Below are 21591 nucleotides of genomic sequence, written 5' to 3'. Positions count from 1 at the left end.
GACCAGGACTTGAGGAATCAAATTGATTAGTCCACTTGACTTTTCTTTATTTAGTAAGGGTTAACTAAGTGGGAGCAATAAACAATTCTCATCACACTTGATAAGAATAACTAGGATGGGATTTCCAGTTCTTATACCTTGCAATGGTTTTCATGATAATTAATTTACTTTAGTGTTAATTTATTTCCTTGTTCCATATTTCAAAAACCCAACAATATACCTTTTTCCATAACCAATAATAAATCATACTTTCCTGCAATTCCTTGAGAGACGACCCGAGGTTTAAATACTTCGGTTATCAATTTTATTGGGTTTGCTTTAGTGACAAATAAGTTTTTGTAAGAAAGGATTTTTTGCTGGTTTAGAAACTATACTTACAACGTGATTATTTTTATAAAATTTTTTACTGGCCGAAATCCGCTCGTCACAGTGGCTTGGAAAGGTCTTCCAAGGATGATGGACTCATCCTCATCTTTCCCAGTATCTAAGATTATGAAGTTTGCAAGGATGTAAAGGTTTTCAACCTTCACTAAGACATCCTCTACTAAGCCATATACTTTTGTCATTGATTTGTCTGCCATCTCCAGTGAGATATTTGCAGCTTGTACCTCAAAGATGCCCAACTTCTCCATCACAGTGAGTGGCATAAGATTTATACTTGACCCTAAGTCACACAGAGCCTTCTCAAAGGTCATGGTGCCTATGGTGCAAGGAATTAAGAAGCATCCGGGATTCGGAAGCTTTTGAGGCAGCTTCTGCTGAACCAAAGCATTGAGTTCTTTGGTAAGCACTGGAGGTTCTTCCTCCAATGTCATTACTCCAAATAACTTGGCATTTAGCTTCATGAGAACTCCTAGCTACTGAACAACTTGCTCTTCCCTAGTTTCCTCATCCTCATCAGAGGATGAGTATTCATTAGAACTCATGAATTACAAGAGTTCTTGCAAGGGGACCTCTATGGTCTCTACATGAGCCTTGGCTTCTTTTAATTCTTGGATAGGGACTTCATCAGTGGGTGTTGAATATTCAGTAGGAACACCATTACTGGTGTTCAAATCCACCTCTTGTGGCCTTTTGGGCGTTGAACACTCAATGGGGACATCTTCACTAGCGTTTAACGCCAGCTTCTCTGCCAATTTGGGCGTTGAACTCCCAGGAGGGACCTCCTTCCTGTCGTGCAACGCCATTAAAGGTGTAACATTGGGTGTTGAATGCCTAATAAGGACTTCCTTACTGGCGTTCAACGCCAAGAATGGCATATCATTGGGCATTTAACGCCCATTAGGGATCTCATCATTGGCATTCAACGCCAGATTACTCCCTTCAGATTCAATCTCAGCTTCAATAGTGATGGCCTTGCACTCTTCTCTTGGGTTTACTTTAGTGTTACTAGGAACAGTGTTAGGAGGAGTCTCAGGGATTCTCTTGCTCAGTTGACCAATTTGTACCTCTAAATTTCTGATGGAGGACCTTGTTTCAGTTATGAAAATATGAGTGATCTTAGAGAGGTTGGAGACTCTAGTGACTAAGTCAGAAAGACTTTGCTTAGGAGTCTCCACGTGTTCCTGAGAAGATGGGAATGGTGGCCTGTTGTTGAACCCATTCTGGGTTCTTCCACCATGATTATTATTGAAGCCTTGCTAAAGCTTCTATTGATCCTTCCATGAAAGGTTAGGATGATTCCTCCATGAGGGGTTGTAGGTGTTTCTATAAGGTTCTCTCATGTAATTCACCTCCGCCATCATGGGTTGTTCAGGATCATAAGCTTCTCTTTCAAAGGAAGTTTCTTGAGTATTGCCAGTTGCAGCTTGCATTCTAGTCAAATGCTGAGAGATCATGTTGACCTACTGGATCAAGATCTTGTTTTGAGCCAATATGGCATTCAAAATGTCTACTTCCAGAACTCCTTTCTTCTGAGCTACCCCATTATTTACTGGGTTTCTTTCAGAAGTGTACATGAATTGGTTGTTTGCAACTATCTCAATGGGTTCTCTTGCTTCTGCAGGCATTTTCTTCAAGTAGAGTGATCCACCTGTAGAGCTGTCCAATGATATTTTAGACATCTCAGAGAGGCCATCATAGAAGATGCCTAGGATAGACCATTCTAAGAGCATGTCAGAAGGACATCTCCTGATCAGTTGCTTGTATCTTTCCCAAGCTTCATAGAGGGATTCACCTTCTTTTTGTTTGAAGGATTGAACTTCCACTCTGATTTTACTCATCTTCTAAGGTGGAAAGAACTTGTCCAAGAAAGCATTAACCAGTTTTTCCCTAGAGTCAAGGCTTTCTTTAGGTTGAGAGTCCAACCATATCCTAGCTCTGTCTCTAACCACAAAGGGAAAGAGCATAAGTCTGTAGACCTCAAGATCCACTCCATTGGTCTTAACAGTGTCACAAATTTGCAAGAATTCAGATAAGAATTGATTTGGATCTTCCAGTGGAAGTCTATGAAACTTGCAATTCTGTTGCATTAGAGAGACTAATTGAAGCTTAAGCTCGAAGTTGTTTGCTCTAATGGCAAGTATGGAGATACTTCTTCCATAGAAATCAGAAGTTGGTATGGTGTATTCACCAAGAACCTTTCTTGCATCTCATTCATTATTAGGCTCGGCTACCATGTTTTCAGCTTCTTGTTCGAAAAGCTCTGTGAGGTTTCTTCTGGAGTGTTGTGCTTTAGCTTGTTGTAAATGCCTCCTTAGAGTCTTCTCAGGTTCAGGTTCAAGATTTAAGAGAGGTTCTTTATCTCTGTTCCTGCTCAAAAACAAGAAAAAGAAAACAAGAAAGAAGAAGCATAGGAGCTCTATGTTTAAGAATAGAGGACTCCCTGTGAGATGTGAAGAAGAAAGAAGAATGAAGATAGAGAAAAGAGAAGAAGATTTCGAATCAAAGGGCAGAAGAATTCGAAAATTAAAAGTAAAAAGAGAAAATATTTTTTTATTTTATTTATTAATTAAATTCAAAAATTAAAGCTAATTAACTAAAAAGATTTGAAAATTAAATACTAAATTTTGAAAAAGAATAGAGAGAAATAGAGAAGATATTTTCAAAAATTAGAAGATAGAAAAATTAGTTAGGAAAAGATTTGAAAGATTTGAAAAGAAGATAAGATAGAAGATTAGAAAAAATTTGAATTTAAAATTAGAAAAGATAAGATAGAAATTGAAAAGATTTGAAAAAGATTTTATTTTAAAAATTGAATTTAGGAAAGATAAGATAAGAATTTGAAAAGATTTGAAAAAGATAAGGTTTGAAATTTGATTTTTGAAAAAGATTTGACTTTGAATTTTTAAATTTTAAATTTTAAATTTTAAATTTTAAATTTTGAAGTTGAATTTTAACATTTGAATTTGAAATAAGGTAAGATAAGATTTTTGAATTTTAAAGAAAGATAAAAAGATAAGATAGTAATTTGAAAAAGATATGTTTTTTTTTTTTTAAAGATTTGATTTTGAAAAGATTTGAATTTGAAATTTAAAACTAAGATAATATAAGATAATGATTTTGAAATTAAAGTTTGAAATTTTTGTTGCAATTTTCGAAAATTAATGTAAAAAGATAGAAAATATATTTTTTTATTTTTGTTTTTAATTAATGAAGAAAAAGAAAAACAACTAAATGATACCAAACATAAAATTTTTAGATCTAAAGACACTAAGTTTCAAAAATTATAAAGAAAAATACCTAAAGACGCCAAACTTAAAAATTTTAAAGATCAAAACAAGAAGAAAAACAAGAACAACTTGAAGACCAAGAAGAACACCAAGAACAAAACTCGAAAAATTCAAAGCAATTAAAGAACATGCAATGGACACCAAACTTAAGATTTAACACTAAACCCAAGCAAAAGACACTATTTTTGAAAATTTTTGGAAAAAGACTCAAGAAAGTTCGAACTCTAACAAGAACAAGAACAAAAGACTCAAACAAAAGATAAAGATTATAAAGAAAACAAAGATTTTTGAAAAAATTTTTATTTTTTCGAAAAAGAAAAACAAGAGACTCAAACAAAATTAAAAAGCACCTAATCTAAGCAACAAAATCATCCGTTAGTTTGTTTAAACTCAAACAATCTCCAACAACGGCGCCAAAAACTTGGTGCACGGATTTCCACATTCCGTACAACTGAACCAGCAAGTACACTGGGTCGTCCAAGTAATACCTGAGGTGAGTCAGGGTCGATCCCACGAGGATTGTCAGCTTTGATCAAACAGTGGTTATCTTGTAAATCTTAGTCAGACGGATAAAAAAGTTGTGTAGTTGTTTAAACACATAAAAGTAAAATAAAGATAACGTTACTCAGTGGTTGTGAATCTAATGGTAAGAAGATGGTTAAGGCTTCAAAGATGCTTTGTTCTTCTGGATCAATCCTTTCTTACTGTCTACTCCAACTGTGAATGATTTCTTCTATAGCAGGTTGTATGTGATGAACGCCCGTTTGACCGGCCGCCAATCTTCCTCTAGGCTGAACACCAGGATTAGTGCGCATCCAGTCTGAATTAGGGTGAAGCTCCTACAGTTCATCCCCTTGGGGATCCTACACAAAATGCCACAGACAAGGTCGAATCTTCCGAATCAGAGAATGCTATGCCTTGATTCTAGCCTTTACCACAAAGACCCTAATCTCCCCATACCTCAGCTGAACTGATGTCTCGAGAAGTCCCCAATGAAGTCGTCGATTAGCCGTCTAAAAGACGTATGCTCAAGCTAGTGGTTCATTGATATCCGATGAAAGACGCTCGCTGAACCCATGTAGAATAGAGATAACTTTTGACGGTTCAACTCATTCATAAGGTTGAACAACGAAGATACATATTACGAGAGAATCAAACATGAATTAAAATAGAACAGTAGTGCTTTTATTAATCCATAAAACTCAGGAGAGCTCCTAACCTTAACCTAGGAGGTTTAGTGACTCATGCTGATAGAAGAAATACAAAATGAAACATAAAAGTGGGGAAGAGTCAAGAAAAGTCCCCTAACAATGGTGAACTCTTGTCTATATATACTAATCTAATGACTAAGGATTACAGAAATAAGATAAACTAAGTTGATAGTGCAAAAATCCACTTCTAGGTCCCACTTGGTGAGTGTTTGGGCTAAGCTTTAGTGTCTCCCACGTGCTAGGAGGCTTCTTGGGCGTTGAACGCCTGCTTGGGATACCTTTGTGGGCATTGGACGCCAGCTGCTCCCTTTTGGGCGTCCAACGCCAGGAAGGGGGTATGTGGCTGGCGTTGAACGCCAGTTTTGGGCCTTCATCTCCAAAGACAAGTATAAACTATCATATATTACTGGAAAGCCCTGGATGTTAGCTTTCCATACCTGTTGAGAACGCTCCATTTGGATATCTGTAACTCCAGAGATGCTTGTTTGAATGCATGAAGGTCAGATCCTGACAACATCTGCTATGCTTTCCTTGCCTCTAAATCAGGTTTTGTCAAACTCTCATATTTCAGCCAGAAAATACCTAAAAGCACCATAAAACACAACAACTCATAATAGAATCCAAAAATGTGAATTTTACACTAAAACCTATGAAAATATAATAAAACTTAAACAAAACATGCTAAAAACTATATGAAAATTATGCCAAAAAGCGTATAAAATATCCGTTCATCAATTGGTCACGCGTATGCATCATCCATGTGTACGCGTCGAGACCAACTTCTCAAATCTTCAAATTCTTATGTTCCTTCCACTTTTGCATGCTTCCTTTCCATCCTCTAAGCCATTCCTGCCCTATAACCCTTAGATCACTCAACGAACACATCACGGCATCAAATGGTAATAAGATAGAATTAAAAATTAGTAATTTTAAGGCCTAGAAAACATGTTTTCAATCATAGCACAAAATTAGGAAGGAATCTTAAAAACATGCAATTTACATGAATAAGTGTGAGAATAGTTGACAAAATCCACTTAATTCAATTCAAAATAAACCATAAAATAGTGGTTTATCAGGCACACTAAAGCAAGTCATACAAATACATATGATGAATGTCTAGCCTTAGTGCATGTCATGAGCTCATGTGTCGGTTGTTTGCCCGCTCCCGACATTAACCGGTCACAAGTCTCGGATATGATTTTCCAACAGGTGTGTAATATAATTTTAAACTGCTCTACTGTGGTAGCTCTACTCTACTGTGGTAGATATTTGAGGCCTGGAAAAGAGACTGCTCTAATGTGGCAGTTCTGCTTTTCTATGGCAGATATCAAACAAACATTGCTCTGCTCTTCTGTGACAAGCATATATGTTCTTCTATGGCATATTTTTAATCGATACTTTATCTTTTCTCAAAAGAATTATTTCTGACTGCTTCCTCGCAGTAGATAACTAACATATAATTCTCAAAATATCTAGCATTAACATTGAAATCTGTTTCAATTCCTTTACAACTTAAAAGTCACTTAAATCATATGAAAACCAATATGTTCCAAGCTTAGGTTCATTACTTCTAAGCTAAACAAATTTGGTGTTCCATCCTTCGTCAAACATCAAACAGAAATCAAGCATGTAACATTAAAATTCATCTTTTAACTCACGAACCAAGTTTGTCACCAAAATAGCATTGATAGTCTAACTTCCACTCTGTTTTTAAATAAACAAACAAACTTAGAATCACACAAACTTTATGTTCACGCGTCCGTCTTGGACTAAGATTTATAACAAGCTAAAATCATAATTTTCAAAATTTTCTAACTTCAGTAATAAAGGAAAAACCGTGATTGCATTGTAGCTTTAAAAATCAGAAAAACATCAGTAGTGTACAATTTTCAAAATTTCATATAAAATTCAAATTAAATCCAATAACTCTCAAATTTAATATGGTTCAAATAGACTTATCTAGGTTTCTTTTTCAATTAGTTCCAGCTCAATACCATTTTTAATGAGGAAGTTATCTAGCTTGGAATTTGGGTAATCTTTTGCAAGATTCTGTGGACAGACCCTTTTCCAAGTTCCATGAATCACTCATTAAAATTAGGACAGCCCTGAAATTTAATCCACACATACTAGACATACCCAACTCTCACTTCCAATTGATTGCAACTTATTATCCTTACAGGTAATCAATTAATTGGTTTATTATGAATCTCAATTAATCCTCGGCAATGGCGCCAAAAACTTGATGGACTTTTTTCAAACTTAGCAAGTGTACCAAATCGTATCAAGTAATACTACGGTGAGTAGGTTATCATTTTCACGAGGATTAATAGACTAAGAAAACAGTGATTAACTTATTAATCTAGTTAGACAATTGAGAATTAGGTTTTAAGGTATTCAGTATCAAAAACAGAGAATTAAATGAAAGCTATTTGAAAATGGTTCAGAAAATAATATGAATAAAGGTGCTAAGGTTTTCGAGATGTTTAAACTTCAGGGCAAATGCTTTTCACTATGTACTTTGATTATGCAAAGATGTATCCATGGTAAATCATAGTTAATCAAACCAGAATCCCTTGGTAGTTCAATTTCTCTTAACAAATTGTCCATTCCATGATCAATTGATTATGATAAGAGATGAGACACATTTAATGATTCAAAATCACACAATTCCTAAGAAATAAACCTAGTTGATTTTATGTCACTTATCAAACCAGTTTTAAAACTCAAAGAATTAGGAGAAGAGGTTTTCAAGCTTAATTCCAATAACCAACTTTTCGAAGGTGATAATGTAATTCAATTCAGATTTGAATTATTTTTCAATACATTCAAATTCTTGTGATGAAGAATGAAAACTTATTTCTTAAGAAAATATCAATGCATTAATCAAAAGTAAAAAAGCTATAACATTAATCCATTAGAATCAACAGAGCTACTAACCTTAACTGAGGAGATTAGTGACTCATAGTGCTTGGAAAACAAAAACTATCAATTGAAACGGCTGCCAGAAGAGAGCTCACGTGTGTATCTCTCACTCCTTGAAATGCTAACCCTAAACTTAAAATTCAGAATTCAAACTCAATCAAATAAAACAGAATCAAATCTAATCTAATTAATGCTTCTCATATAGTTTTCCCTCTCAAGTCAAGCAATCAAGGAAGAGATGACCCCAAGTCACATTGGCAAGAATAAATATTATATGTCTAAATGGAATTAACCCTAAAACGTAACTTCTAACGTTTTCAAATCCCGTAATTCGCATTACCTATTACTTTTATTTTGTCTATGATAATCCATTAATGTTCTTAAATACATAAACTATTAGTGTTAAGTTGGCTATACTTAATACCATGAGGTATCCAATGGTAGACTAACAACGTTAATTAACAGACAGTCATGCATATAAAACTTAAACTATTGTCACTAGGACAAGTCACAAGGCATGACAAACACTCAGAGTATACAATAAAGCATAGTTATTCCACTTCCAAGGCTCTACAGGAAGGACTGCTCTGATACCATAATGTAATGTCCCTTCCAGCAAAATACCTTGCTTAAGTCATGGTATTTCTACTAGAAAGAACATTACGTAATCTTTTCTAATAATAATTACTTAATACTGAGCCTTTATGTCGATATCACATTCTAATTTAAAGAAATTCCAGAAAATTTTGTCTTTATTTATTAAAATCATATATCAAAGATCTCCAAGTAATAATAATTACATAAATACTAATAATAATAAATGTTATACAAGTGAAATCAAATGAAACTCATATACAACACCTACCCCTCTATATAAAATGGAATCTTATGCAACAAGTGTGAGGAGACTCTATGAAAACAACTTGATTTCATATACAAGTTTCATTATTCATCTGTAGTTTCATACTGAGTCCTCAAGCCTATGACACTGAAAGGGGTTAAAATTTTGTGCTGAGAACTAACCACAAGTTCTCAATAGAGGTTGAGAATGTCATGAAAGTAAATAATAAAACGCAAATAGTTAATTTAGTCCAGCAATATTTACCTTCATTAATTCCATAAAACTCTTTAAAGTTACATTAGCGGCCTCCTCCTTCCCCTCTTTGGCGCATCTCTTCCTCTCTCATTCGATCTCTCTCGCTTGCTCTCTTCAACTCCCTCCTCTGTTTTCTTCCTTTTCTTCATGTGTGTATTGCGTTTGTGTGGTGGGTGTTTGCTCTTGAAGGAGTGGTGATAATAGAGTGAGCATGGCCTAGTAAATGATAAACAAGTGTGGGGTACGTATGTGTAAGTGATTGGTCAGCGGGTAATGTGTTAAATAATAATGGTACATATAAAATAAGAAATTTAGGATTAAGGTTAAAATAAAATATATACAAGTAACTTAGAAATTTTACAAAATATTCAAGATACAAGAATAACTTAGTATTTAAATATAATACTGTAGAAATTACTTTCGAAACATATATAATTTTATTTCTCAATATATCAATGAGGTTAAATAATTATTTTTAATTTAAATTATAAAATAAACATATTGATCACATTTTATAAGGTACAATTTGAACCCAAATTATCAATTACGTAAATTAAATCATATAACCTTTTATTATTTTTCCATCACCGAAATTAAAATTTCAATTATATTAAATAACCAATTATAATAAAATTATACAAGATTATTAATTAACTTAACTCCAAATATTCATAAAACTAATTTAATTACCCTTAATAGATTAGTTTTTAAAAATAAAGTGTTCGAATTAATAAAATAAATCATAACTTATTCATAATAGAAATTACTTAAATTAAATGATATAATTCTTAATTATTTTTCAATTAATGAAATTATGTGAAATATTTAATTATAATAAAATTATCTTAAAATCCTAATTGATATAAAATCAACTTATCTTTTAACTAATTTAATTATTTTTAATAAAATAATTTTTAGAAATATAAAGTTAAAAGTTAATGAAATAAACTATAATTTATTCATATTTAGATTTTCAAAAATATAGAATATTACACAGAAAGGTTATATTTGTTTCAATAATGAACATAAAAAACATTGTTTATTTAATTGTAATTTTTTGCCTTTTTTAGATGGATGTATTTGCAGTCCTTGTTTTTCCACCATGTGGGCAGATTTATAAGAATGGAAAAGCAGAGAGGTTTCTCGAATGGACTAGGATTTGGTCGATAAACGGGACTTGGAGATCTTGTATAAAGAATTGGGATACAAAGATTACATTGCCAGCTTTGAAGCTGGGTTGCACCGTATTGAAGGAGGAGATGCTGAGATCAACGACCTGCTCAATAACAAGCTTCAAAATAAGAGATCTGTTGAATTTTACATTTTCTTTGAGCATACTATGGAGGAGAATGATGGAGCAGGGATTGATGTAGAGGAAGTTGGTGATCTTGAGGAGTGTCAATGATGAGGGATACGAGAGTGCCAATGATCAATTGTACAAACCTCCACCAAAGGGTGTTGAAAGGTTGGAAAATTCACGACGGAGCACTGATTGCGTGCGAAACAGTGCAATGGTTGAAGATGAGGAAGAAGAAGGCGGAAATTATTAAATTAGACTTCCAAAAGGCATATGATCGGGTAAAATGGAACTTTGTGGATATAGTGCTGCAAAAGATGGGATTTGGTTGGAGATGGAGAGAATGGGTTAGGGAGTGTATCGGCACAGCGTCCATGGCAATTCTGATAAATGGTTCCCCATCAAAATCGTTCAAGATGGAGAGAGGCTTGAGACAAGGTGACCCACTGTCTCCGTTCTTATTTGTTCTGGTAGTGAATGTCCTACACAGGATGGTAGGAGAGGCAGTGAGGAACAGACGAATCTCGCCGCTGCTGGTTGGTAAGGAAAACATAGAGTTGTCACATCTCCAGTTTGCAGATGACACTATATTATTCTGCCCACCGGAGGAGGAGACCATCAGAAACTATGTCAGATTGTTAAGATGCTTTGAGATAATGTCGGGGTTAACAATTAACTTTGATAAATCCAGTTTAATCCCAATCAATTGTGAACAGCATTGGACTGACAACATGTGCAGCTTATTGGGATGTAAAGAGGCGAACCTTCCAGTCAGATATCTTGGTATTCCTCTAGGTGCAAACCCGAGGCTGGTCAAGACTTGGAAACCGATAATCGACAAGGTTGAGGAAAAGCTCAGTTTGTGGAAGGCTAAGGTGCTGAATAAAGCGGGTAAGCTAGTCCTTATAAAGTCTGTGTTGAATAGCTTGCCAATGTACTACCTGAGCCTATACAAGATGCCGAAGGCCGTGGCAGAAAAGTTGATATCATTACAGAGAAGATTCTTATGGAGCAAGGAGGAAGGTAGGAGTGGTATAGCACTAGTTAAGTGGGAAGTGATTCAGGCCCCTAAAAAGGAGGGTGGTTTGGGGGTAGGTGATGCAGTGATTAGAAACTCTGCTCTACTCTTTAAGTGGTGGTGGCGCTTTTCAAAGGAGGAGTGCCCTTTATGGAAGAAGGTTGTATGCTCCTGCTACGACTTAAATCCAAATATGATGTTATCAACCCAGCCACTGCCTACTAGAGGGGGTCCATGGAAGGACATATGTCAGTTGCAGCTCAAGGATAGTAATGTAAGGGATAAGATTATTATTGGGTTGTCCATGGAGGTGGGTGATGGAAGGAGGACTCTGTTCTGGGAAGATGTCTGGCTTCAAGGCGGTTCACTCAAGTTGAGGTTTTCGAGACTCTTCTCTGTTTCAAACCAGCAAGGATCTGTCATAGGGGATTGTGGGTTTTGGGATGGGTTAGAATGGGTTTGGAACTTCCAGTGGAGGCGAGGCCTATATCAATGGGAGTTGGAATTATTGGATAGCTTGCATGAGTCTTTAAGGCCAATTAAACTAGCAAGTGATAAGCAAGACAGAGTTGTATGGAAGTTTGGCAAGGAAGGAATTTTTTCAACTAACTCTTTTGTGCAGATGGTGCAATCAGATACTCTCTCGGAGGATATCACCAGCTTCAGCTTTCCCAGAACCATATGGAATGGTTTGGCGCCACCACGAGTGGAGTTATTTATTTGGTTTGTTCTGATAGGAAGAGTAAATACTAAAGAAAGACTACATAGGTTTGGAATACTTAGTCATGGAGACAACATATATGTGTTATGTAAAAAAGATGTTGAACATATTCACCACTTGTTCCTAGGTTGTGAGTTTACTTGGCAGGTATGGTGTCGATGGCTTTCTGATTTCGGGAGAGAGTGGTCTATTCCGGGCTCATTAAAAGAACATTTTGAGAGCTGGACAGGAGTCGCAAACAGAAAGGAGGAGCGGAATAGGTGGATGTTGTGCTTCTTTGCGGTTATTTGGAATGTATGGCTTGAGAGGAACAGGCGGATTTTTAATTCCAAAGAAAGTAATTCAGAAGAGGTGTTTGAAAAATCCATGACTAGCTATGGAGAGTGGAGTAGTTAGTTTGAAACCTTGTTGTTGTTGATGGCAATGCCGGAGATAACAACAGGGATAGTTTAATTACTTTTACTTTATCTCCTTTATTTTTATGACTACAGTTTGGTTGTCTACGGCTCCACTGTATTGTGTTGAGCTCTCTTGTTCAAAAAAAAAAAGGGTGTTGAAGATGAAGATTACAAGCATCAGGATAGTGATCAGAATAGATGATAATTGTGTTAAAGTAAATTCAGGTTCATCCAATTAGATAGCTAATCATGTAAAAAACTTGTAGTGTCACATATACATTGCAGTAACACTTGGAGGCAAAAACGGTGCTTTATCCCCTTTCCTTCCCACTGACACATGCACCGCACCAAGCTGAGCAATCTGTCGCCCCTCCTCTTCGCCGACTAAAATTAGCCTTCGTTGCTGCTCATGCTTTCCAATCTCATGCTTTCCAATCATTCATCTGTCTGCCATGCAATTAGGGTTAGGTTTAGAGATTTCATTATCATTACATATGAAATCAACAATGTTTCTCTCCTTCCATAAGCGCTTACGTTTTGTTTAGTGAGCGAGTAGTGCTAGGGAGCCAATGGCTTACAATGGGCTAAATCTTTGGTTTATGAATAAATTGAACATCACCTGTACTATGCAAAATAACCATCCGGATACCAAGGATAATAAACATCTCATGTTATAAAAAGCTAATTTTGGGTTTACCAAGGTTTGAACTCTTAACCTTCCGGATCTAGAACTCTAATACCATGTCCTGAAACCACTCTTCCCAAAAGCGTAACCTGACAGGACAATGTAACATTAATAATCATATCTCTAATACTTTCTAAACCTTCATTGTACATCTTGTACGCTTAGGTCATTGGCTCCCTATACTTTCTCTTAGTGAGCTCATCAAAATGTCATTTAACAGCGCTCACTAAGGACTAACGGTATCCGACAAATGCCAACTCCAGGGACTAATTTGGTACTTTTGATTGCTTAGTAACTAATTTGTCTGATGCGAAATTTTTCATTGACTAAATAGTAAACTGACTCTACTCAAAAAAAAAAAAACAAAAAAAAAACAAAAAAACAAAAAAAAACAAAAAACAAAACTGCATTCACTATCTAATTCAATTTGAACGAATTAATATTTGAAGTGAACCTCTAATCCAATCCATATCCATTCGCACAAAAGACGTTGCAATTCCTGACAAAGAAAAAGACAATGCAGCCCCTAACCATGATTGCAGAGTGGGTAATTAAATATCAGGTTGTTCTTGTAAGATAGGCTAGGTAATGACAAAAGGTGCATGTGAAATTGGTTAGACTCATTAGTCCCTGATCACCAAATAAGAACGATGTTGTTCAATATAAATAGTCAAAAGAAAGCAATTAAATCAACTTTGCTGTAACAGGCTAACAGCCAACTACCATATTCATATCTCAACGACAAAGATACACATCAAACTTTCATAATAAGCAGTTTTCTAGACTCAGCCACAGACGTGTCCTATCTAGAATGAAACAAACTAAAAGGCCAAAGTCCAGAGAACACCAATATAGATGAATATCAATCATGCAATTAAATAACTTGCACAGAACTAACGCAAGTACGCAACCCTTTTGAAGGTTTGGATAAAATAAATTAAAAATAAATCAAAATCGAACGGGATGCATTTGTCACATTACAAGAAAACAAAACATGGCCAATAAACCTAGTCCTCCATATTTTGTTGGATACGAAAACTTTCCTATGAGCCTATCCTTTATATCCAAGGAAATATAAGCCAAAACACTAGTTTTAAGAGCTGGGAAGATTTTCCTTGAATAACCGCGGAAGAATTTCATGAGCACCTATGTCCAAACCATCCGGATCCCTGAGAAATAAATAGCCAACACAAATTAGATTTTTCAATTTAAAAGGTTATATTATATAACCAAAAGCAAACTTTCAGGGCGCACTGCAAAGTTCCCATACTAATAATTCTAAGAAGAAATTAGATGAATAGAACCAGCCTAGCAAGTTCCCTGATCAAGTATGTGTTTGGATTCTTCGAAAAGGCAATAAACAAAATTTAGGTAATAAATCTTAAAGCATAACGCTATGATGAAAGCAAAACCAATTTATGTTATTTATCAGGAATCACTTGGAAGATTCTCAATGAGAAGCTTCCACAATTATTCAACATTTTTGACCAATACAGTTACCATTCAAAAAATAGGTACATTGGATGATCTTCCTTCTACAAGATTTGAAAAGTTAATTGATACTTCTCTACTTCATGCACATTGAAAGGTTAACAAAATTTATACTTCCTTTGGAGATGTAAGAAAGTGAATGGACTAGAAGGGGGGAAATGTGCAGAAGGGGTAAAAAATTTCAAATTTTGTTTTCTTTGGTACATAAATATTTTAATAGCTAATTAGCAAATGCTCCAGAAAATTGAATGCATATAGTGAATGAAGGTTAAAATACATTCCATCATTTGCATGTAAGAGAGTGGAGGAAGAGAAACCTGCACAAAGTCTGTCCCTTTTCATTGGAACTTGGAATAAACCAGAGCTTTCGTAGAGAAGGTGTCTCAAATTGAACAAAGAAGCCATCATTTTGCGCATGTTTCCACTTCCTTGATCCTTGGCCTTTCCAGACCTGCTCACATAGTGACACATAATGTCATTAGCGGATCCATATTCAGACCCCAGTATTCTAATTGAAAAGAAAGCAATCATAATCACAAAAATTAATCAAACAAATTGAACTCAGTTTGGGATGATTTGTTGAAGAGGAATATTGGCCACATGAATTCCCTAAATGCTCAAAATAATATAATAAGATGGCAGTGACATGAATGCACCCCAGGCCACTAGTAAAAGGTCCGCATAGTCCGGGATTTTATCCGGACCTTGAACTTGAAAGACCACAAGCGTTTTCTTTTCTGTTTTTCTTTTTCCGTTTATTTTAATGACATTTAAGGGAAACATTCATTAAGTTGAAACAAGTTGATTACATTCTCTAATGACCAGATTTTTTATATCTCTTGGACGCACTTCCAACTAAATAAAACAAACATGAAAACAAGCTAAGAGGGCCTATTTGGTTGGCTCCTCTCGTTGTATGACTAAATTGAAGAATGAAGTCTGCTCGCTATCTCTTTGCAATCAATCACCAATTCCACTTGCCAAAATGTTACGACTATCTGGTGTTGTGTTTTCATTCATTGAATTGAAAAATTATTCATAGCATGCTAGGAATATGAACATGACTAAGGTCCAGCGCAAACACATCCAATAAAGAGGCACCTGTATACTAAGGAAAACTAGCAAAAGCATTTTAAAAGAACATTTGGATGTAAATATTCTTTCCGAAAACTTAATTTTTAACAGAACATGATGGCATAGTTTAGTCTATGTAACTGGCCCCACTAAGAACGAAAGGATGTCCACTCTGTAGTTGCATTAATTGCACACTCAGCAATTTAAGCACTTAGATTGGAAGAATCAAATGAGAAGAAACATGAGGAAGGAAAGGCAAGCATAAAATTAGTCCACAACCAAAATACTTTTTGTCTCAACCAACACGAGCAGTTTAAAGTTGGCCACATGCCCAAATAAATTATTTCCCTGAGATATCATTTCTATCTCAAATGTGATCTCCCTAAAAAGTAGGATATTTGATTCCAATAAAATTTTCCAATTAACAATAATTTATTAGCGTGTTACTTTTTCTGCCAAAGATAATTCACCCCCACCACATTTAGCGCCTTACTAAATCAAAATTTACCTGTGGATAAGCAATGATGCTTTTAGGAGTCACTAAGCAGGCTGCTTTGGAGAAAGACTCCTCAGCATACTGTCTAAGATACAAAAAGCAATTGCCATGAGTATGTGGTGATTCAAATGCCTGGCAAGTCACGTAAGACAAGAGTGAGATTAAAATCCTGAATATCATACTGAGAAATTTATTAAGTTCCTTTTAATGATCACTTGCCAATAAAAAGTGTATGCATCACATTAAGCCTATAGTCTATCAAAGAATACAACCAATAAATGAAAGCGAACCACCACAAAACCAAGTCAATCCATAATAGAAACTCAATAAGATTCATAAAGATATATACCTTGTCAATATTCACAATTGGGGCATATTTATCTGTCTGTGTCTTTTCCTTATCAAGAAGAAAGTAAACTCTAGCATCCAGTTTAGAGGTCTCATGCCATGATTTTACAGCAGTTTCCATGGTCTCAACAAGGAATGCAAACATGTCCTTCCAGCACTCTTCAGATCCATATTTTCCAGACTGCATGGGAAATATCTCAATTCTCATTTGGGGAATTTAAAATTATGCAGATGTGTATGGGAAATAAATTTAGCCACGTTATAAATATCAATATCATGGAATCGATATTAAAGCAAACAATACAGAACATCTCAGAAGAGAGAAGAAAAACTACCGATCAATAGAATAAATGTGAGAATTAGAATTCTCATTGGAATTGAAATTATTAACTTTTGTTTGTTCCAAAACATGGAAAAGAATTCAATTCTTGAATGAATTCTGATTCTTAGCTTTCCACAGAAGCTCTAAAACTTTCAAGTGGAATTAATAGCTATGTCTACACATAAAACTAGAGCATAAAAAGGATGAAGAAAGTGAAGTTTTAGCCATGGAAGAAGATAATAAGGACAGGTGGAAGAGTTACTTTAGCTAAGTCTCAATGAATGACAGAGACTCTCAATGGCTAAACGCTAGGGAAAGGAACCTAAAGTTATACCCTATAGTTTCTGGAATTTAGTGAGGAGGATGGATAAGCAGTGGAACACTGACGTATTGGATTGTCTAAGAGAAACATAGGGATTGGGTTGCACCAACGGTCAACATCTAGTCTCTATCTTTTAGGTTGAACTTAGATGTGCATATTGAATATCCAGGAATGAGCGCCAAGGTGCATGCCTGTTGTATATGATATCATGATATGGTCATTCTTAGAAAAGCAAGAGAGAAATTAAATTGGAAATTAGTGCCGTAGAAAAATATTTGAAGCACCTACTTTTTGTTAAAAGAGAAGTAAAATGGAGTATACAATATACAAGTTTAGCAAATGGTGCACTAATTCTATCTTAGAGATGAAAATTTGAAGACTGTATCAAACACAAATCAAACAGCTTAACTATCTTGAGTCTATCTACAAAATGATGAGGACATAACATAGAGAATTCAAGGTAGGCCTTTGAAATGGAGGAGTACTTTGGGTTGGTTTGTTATAGAAAATACCGTTCAATGTCGAGGAAAAATTTTAAAGCAGATCTACGATGTTGCGTGGGATTCAATTTCTGACACTAAAAAGCCAAAAGGTGAAATTCTTGCAGGGTAAGAATGTTATGTTGGATAAGTAGCAGTGTTTTTAAATTGTGGCCACGGCAGCACCATGGCATTATGGCATGGCGGTGTTTAGGCTAACGCCATCTTAAGTGTGTGGTGTTGTGGAAATGGCATTGGACAAATGACGGCCAGATTGGCGGTGGCGCCGTTGTGGTCCAATACAGATACGGCGGAGATGGCATGTCTTTTTGGAATTTCTTTTAAATTAGAGGGTCTTTTGGTCATTTTAATAACCCTAAGCCTAACATTTGTAAGACAAACTCCTCTCTACTCTCTGTTGGGATGCTGACAGCATCACCACCAACAGCATTGTCACCGTTCTGCAGAGGAAGTCCACGATGACGAAGCAATAGAACGTGACAGAGTCACAGAACATTGACAATGATGGAGCCATGGCCTGCAGAGGAAGACAACAATGTTGAACGTTGTTCCTGAATCTGCTTCTCTATGCTGCTTCCTTTTTCTCTTTATATTTTGACCCTCAAGATTTTGTTTATCCATTCTAAACCCTTTTCTCTATTCTAAGCCCTCTATCATTTTTTCTGTTCTAAACACTCAAATTACTTCTGCTGCAGCTTAGCTATATTAATATTTTGTCAATTTGTTATTAGTTTTAATCTTTAATATTGATTATTATAATATCGATAAATAGTTTTACATTATGATAATAAAGTATTAGTAGTTAGTGGTTTAGATATTATTTTTATCTTCTAGTAGTTTTATTTATATTTTCTAGATTATTTTAGTATTTATTTGCATACAGTTTATATATCTTTTTAATGTATCCGACATTTGCCAAAATAGTATCAGCTATAACCTCATGCCGGTATTTTACGCTTCCACCATGAGTAGCCATCAGCCATAAAAAACTATGATTAGTAGACGCATTAAATAAGATGCATTTAAAAAATAATGCAACATAGAAAGATGGGGTGGCATCTATGCCTAGTGAGGCAAGCTTGGTTTTTTGTGGTTTCAAGGAATTTTGTTAATACTTTTCAGTGTTATTATGGTGTTTCAATCTTCAGGCTGTTTACAGATTTTAGCAATCTTGGATTACTTGGTTTGGCTATCAGACTGGGTTAAACTTAGCTACACTCATATTCTTAAGCTTGAATTAACAATAGAAGCTGGTCCAAAAGATCAGTTTTTTCCTCTTCAGTGCATTTGACATTTGTCTCATTATCTTCTCTCCTCTTCCCACCTGCCCCCTAAACCCCAACCTTAGAAACAAAACAGATGTTCCTTTTTCGTTGTCCTTCCCTCATACCTTTTCTAAATCATATAAATTGATTAATGTAATAGACACACTAACAAACCACAGGACAATTGAAAACTCATACTAATAGTACAAGATTACATGGATACTAACCAATTCAGGTTTCAATGCTTGTAAATGTTTGGCCATGTCGACATTAGATCTCATGTTCTCCACTTCTTGAGCTCGCTTACCTTCCCTTACTAGTTGGTTTATCCTCTTTATCTTTTTTGTTACTTCTTGACTTTGCGGGTTATACTGCAAAGCTATCTCAAAGGCAGCCAATGCCTACAAATATGTAAAGAAGCAGAAGTATTGGTAACAACCAAAAAAAATGCTTTGGTTTATGAAATGGTAAGGGAAAAGGCAATCATAAGCTTACATCATCATATCGCTTCATGGCTTCTAATATACTCCCCTTCCTGAAATATCCCTGCATGTAGCATAGCTCGCAAACTTGTTACAATTTTACAAGGGTCAGACACTCTTAACATTAAGAAGATTAGCTAAAAGTTTACCTTTTCCCATTCTGGTTTTAATTTTATTGTCATCTCAGCATCATCAAGAGCTTTGTTGAGCTTATCCAATTGCAGCAATGCTGCAGCACGATTACTGGCAGACAATGTAAGACAACACATCGGACACAATATTTATGCATTAAGTTTGACGTAAAATAATAAGAAAGAAGAGAACAGTATCTTCTACATATAGTCATATACATTTATAGAATGGCATATATTAGTAATTATCCCGAGCTATGTGCAATCTAGCAATAGGTATGAGCTGAAGCTAAAATTCGCTGTTTGCGCCGCTAAAAGCACATCCAAACATCTAATGAAGGTCAAGCATGAAAAAGGATATTGGAGACTAGACCCATATTTTATGTCCCCATTTCAGGATGTACAGAAAAAGTCTTGCCACCTTTACAACCAAAAGAGTCTCTGTATGTACTATCTGGATTTCTGACATACTAACAATCAAAAATGGGCCAACATCACTAGTCACACAACTGAGATGCACAGGGCAATGACTTAACCAACACAAAGGTCTCGCCTAACAGCTGCCAAAAGTGGAATTCAGAAACTCAGGTCACAAACTAACAGAATCACTTCAACCAAAAGTTCATAACTTACAACAATCGAAGAAACACAACTAACATAAGGGGCAGCCCTGTGCACAAGCATCTGCATTAACACAGGGTCAGGAAAGAGCCACACCCAAAGGGTGTAACATACGGGATACAGCCCAAAATTACATTGGCTGCTTCCACGGGATTGAACCCGTGACCTGAAGGGCTCACGCAGAAACAAAAAAACACTAAATTAAATACAGAAAGAGAAGACGGAGAGAGAGAGAGAGGGGGGGGGGGGCAAAAAAGAAACTCACTTCCTATTCAGTTTTCATTTCTCAGAACAAGGGCACAGAGGAAACCAGAATATTTCATCACAATGCAAAGGCAGAATTTGAAATCCCAACGATTGAAATAAAAATTAAACAAATAAAAAAGGCATCATTTTGAGAAATTAAGTAACAAAAAGTAGAGACTGTAGTAATAAGAGAAGGGAGGGGAGGACCTATAAAGAGTAGGGTTTGAAGGGTCTTGCTTAATGGCTTGAGTGTAGAGTGCGGCAGCTTTGAGGTACTTGCCTGACTTGAAGAACTCGTTGCCCTGATCCTTCAGAGACATCTCCGAACTCGATCCGCCTTCTCTTTCCGCCATTAGTGGATGGATGAACCCTTTCAACCTTTTTCACTCACTCACGCACTGTCTGCTGCCCCCAATGCTTTGCGATTTTCCTTCCTTTTTTTTCCTTTCCCTTTTCAATTTTTTTTCTCTTATTTTTCCCACCTACTTTTAACTCAAAATCAAAATTGCAATCCAGACTGCAAACATCGCTATGGGGTTTTACTAAGATGTTTGTTCCTTCCAGTTCCAGACACCTCCTCTTGGTTCTTTTTTGGTGTATATATCGTAGCAAGAATTCTTTGATTTTTTTATTTTTTTGTTTCTTTTTAGGTACACGATGACAAGATCTGTCTTAGACTCTTAGATGATGCTGATTCGATTTAGGGTTTAAAGTTTGGGAGCCACTCACATAGCATAATGATTAAATCTAGTTTAATACGGTCGGTTTTTTACCAAAATCAACGACTCGGATCGGTTTATATAAATTAAACCAGATCATGCTTAAATTTTTTTTTTATTCGAAAATCCAATCTCTTTTTTTTTGCTCCTCTCACTCTCATTATGCTCGAGCTCTTATCTCTCTCACTGGGATTTGGTTAGCTGTCACTCAAACTCTCTCCTGCTCTCGTCTCCAATCTCTCTTATTGTCTTCGGTCTTGCACTCAAGTTCGTCGTCACTCTCTGGGTCGTCAGTCGCCACTGTCTCGAACTCAGTCACGCTCATCATCGCTGGCGACAGAAGCAGTAGATCCCATAACTGGTCGTCTTTATTGCTCCCTCACCTTCTATGTAATTTTATTTCTTTTTCGAATTTCTTTGTTTTCCGAAGGACTGAGACTTTGATATTTCTATGTTTTCAAAAGGACATTGATATTTTTGGCGGTGTTCAAAGCATAGGTCCCTCTAATTTTCTTATAATTAGTCTATAGTCAATACATTATCAAAGTCACATTT

At 35.6% G+C, this 21591-nt stretch overlaps 1 protein-coding gene and 1 non-coding gene across 3 annotated transcripts; one reads left to right on the top strand and one right to left on the bottom strand.

Moving 5' to 3' along the window:
- Window positions 1-2107: 2107 nt before the first annotated feature.
- On the top strand, window positions 2108-2216 carry LOC148574245 (small nucleolar RNA R71). The gene has a single exon (XR_015905907.1). It is a non-coding gene; the product is annotated as a small nucleolar RNA R71 (small nucleolar RNA).
- Window positions 2217-13713: 11497 nt separating this feature from the next.
- Window positions 13714-21044, bottom strand: LOC107625330 (Tetratricopeptide repeat (TPR)-like superfamily protein). Of its 2 annotated transcripts, none has more exons than XM_016327951.3 (8): window positions 20525-21044; window positions 19469-19562; window positions 19333-19383; window positions 19065-19238; window positions 16430-16609; window positions 16093-16212; window positions 14828-14961; window positions 13714-14188 (listed from the first exon to the last, which is right to left on the bottom strand). In XM_016327951.3, the coding sequence occupies exons 1-8, from the start codon at window positions 20668-20670 to the stop codon at window positions 14113-14115; spliced, it is 975 nt and encodes a 324-aa protein (XP_016183437.1). In that variant the 5' UTR covers window positions 20671-21044; the 3' UTR covers window positions 13714-14112. The 2 variants fall into 2 exon arrangements, with proteins under 2 accessions (XP_016183437.1, XP_088362452.1); XM_088506326.1 differs by having other exon boundaries at window positions 19469-19548; window positions 20598-21044.
- Window positions 21045-21591: the final 547 nt, after the last annotated feature.

Source organism: Arachis ipaensis, chromosome B2 (assembly GCF_059453495.1).
Source record: "Arachis ipaensis isolate K30076 ecotype BB chromosome B2, ASM5945349v1, whole genome shotgun sequence".
Lineage (NCBI taxonomy): Eukaryota > Viridiplantae > Streptophyta > Magnoliopsida > Fabales > Fabaceae > Arachis > Arachis ipaensis.
The sequence above is the reverse complement of the archived record's forward strand: the minus strand, read 5'-3'. Positions and strand labels throughout refer to the sequence as shown.

Excerpts from the sequence above, each read along its gene's own strand:
- LOC107625330 (XM_016327951.3), bottom strand. The coding sequence starts at position 20,670 with ATGGCGGAAAGAGAAGGCGGATCGAGTTCGGAGATGTCTCTGAAGGAT. Across the intron at positions 19,384-19,468 it reads TAAAACCAGAATGGGAAAAG|GGATATTTCAGGAAGGGGAG; the intron begins GTAAACTTTTAG and ends TGCTACATGCAG. Across the intron at positions 16,610-19,064 it reads AAGCATTGAAACCTGAATTG|TCTGGAAAATATGGATCTGA; the intron begins GTTAGTATCCAT and ends TTTCCCATGCAG.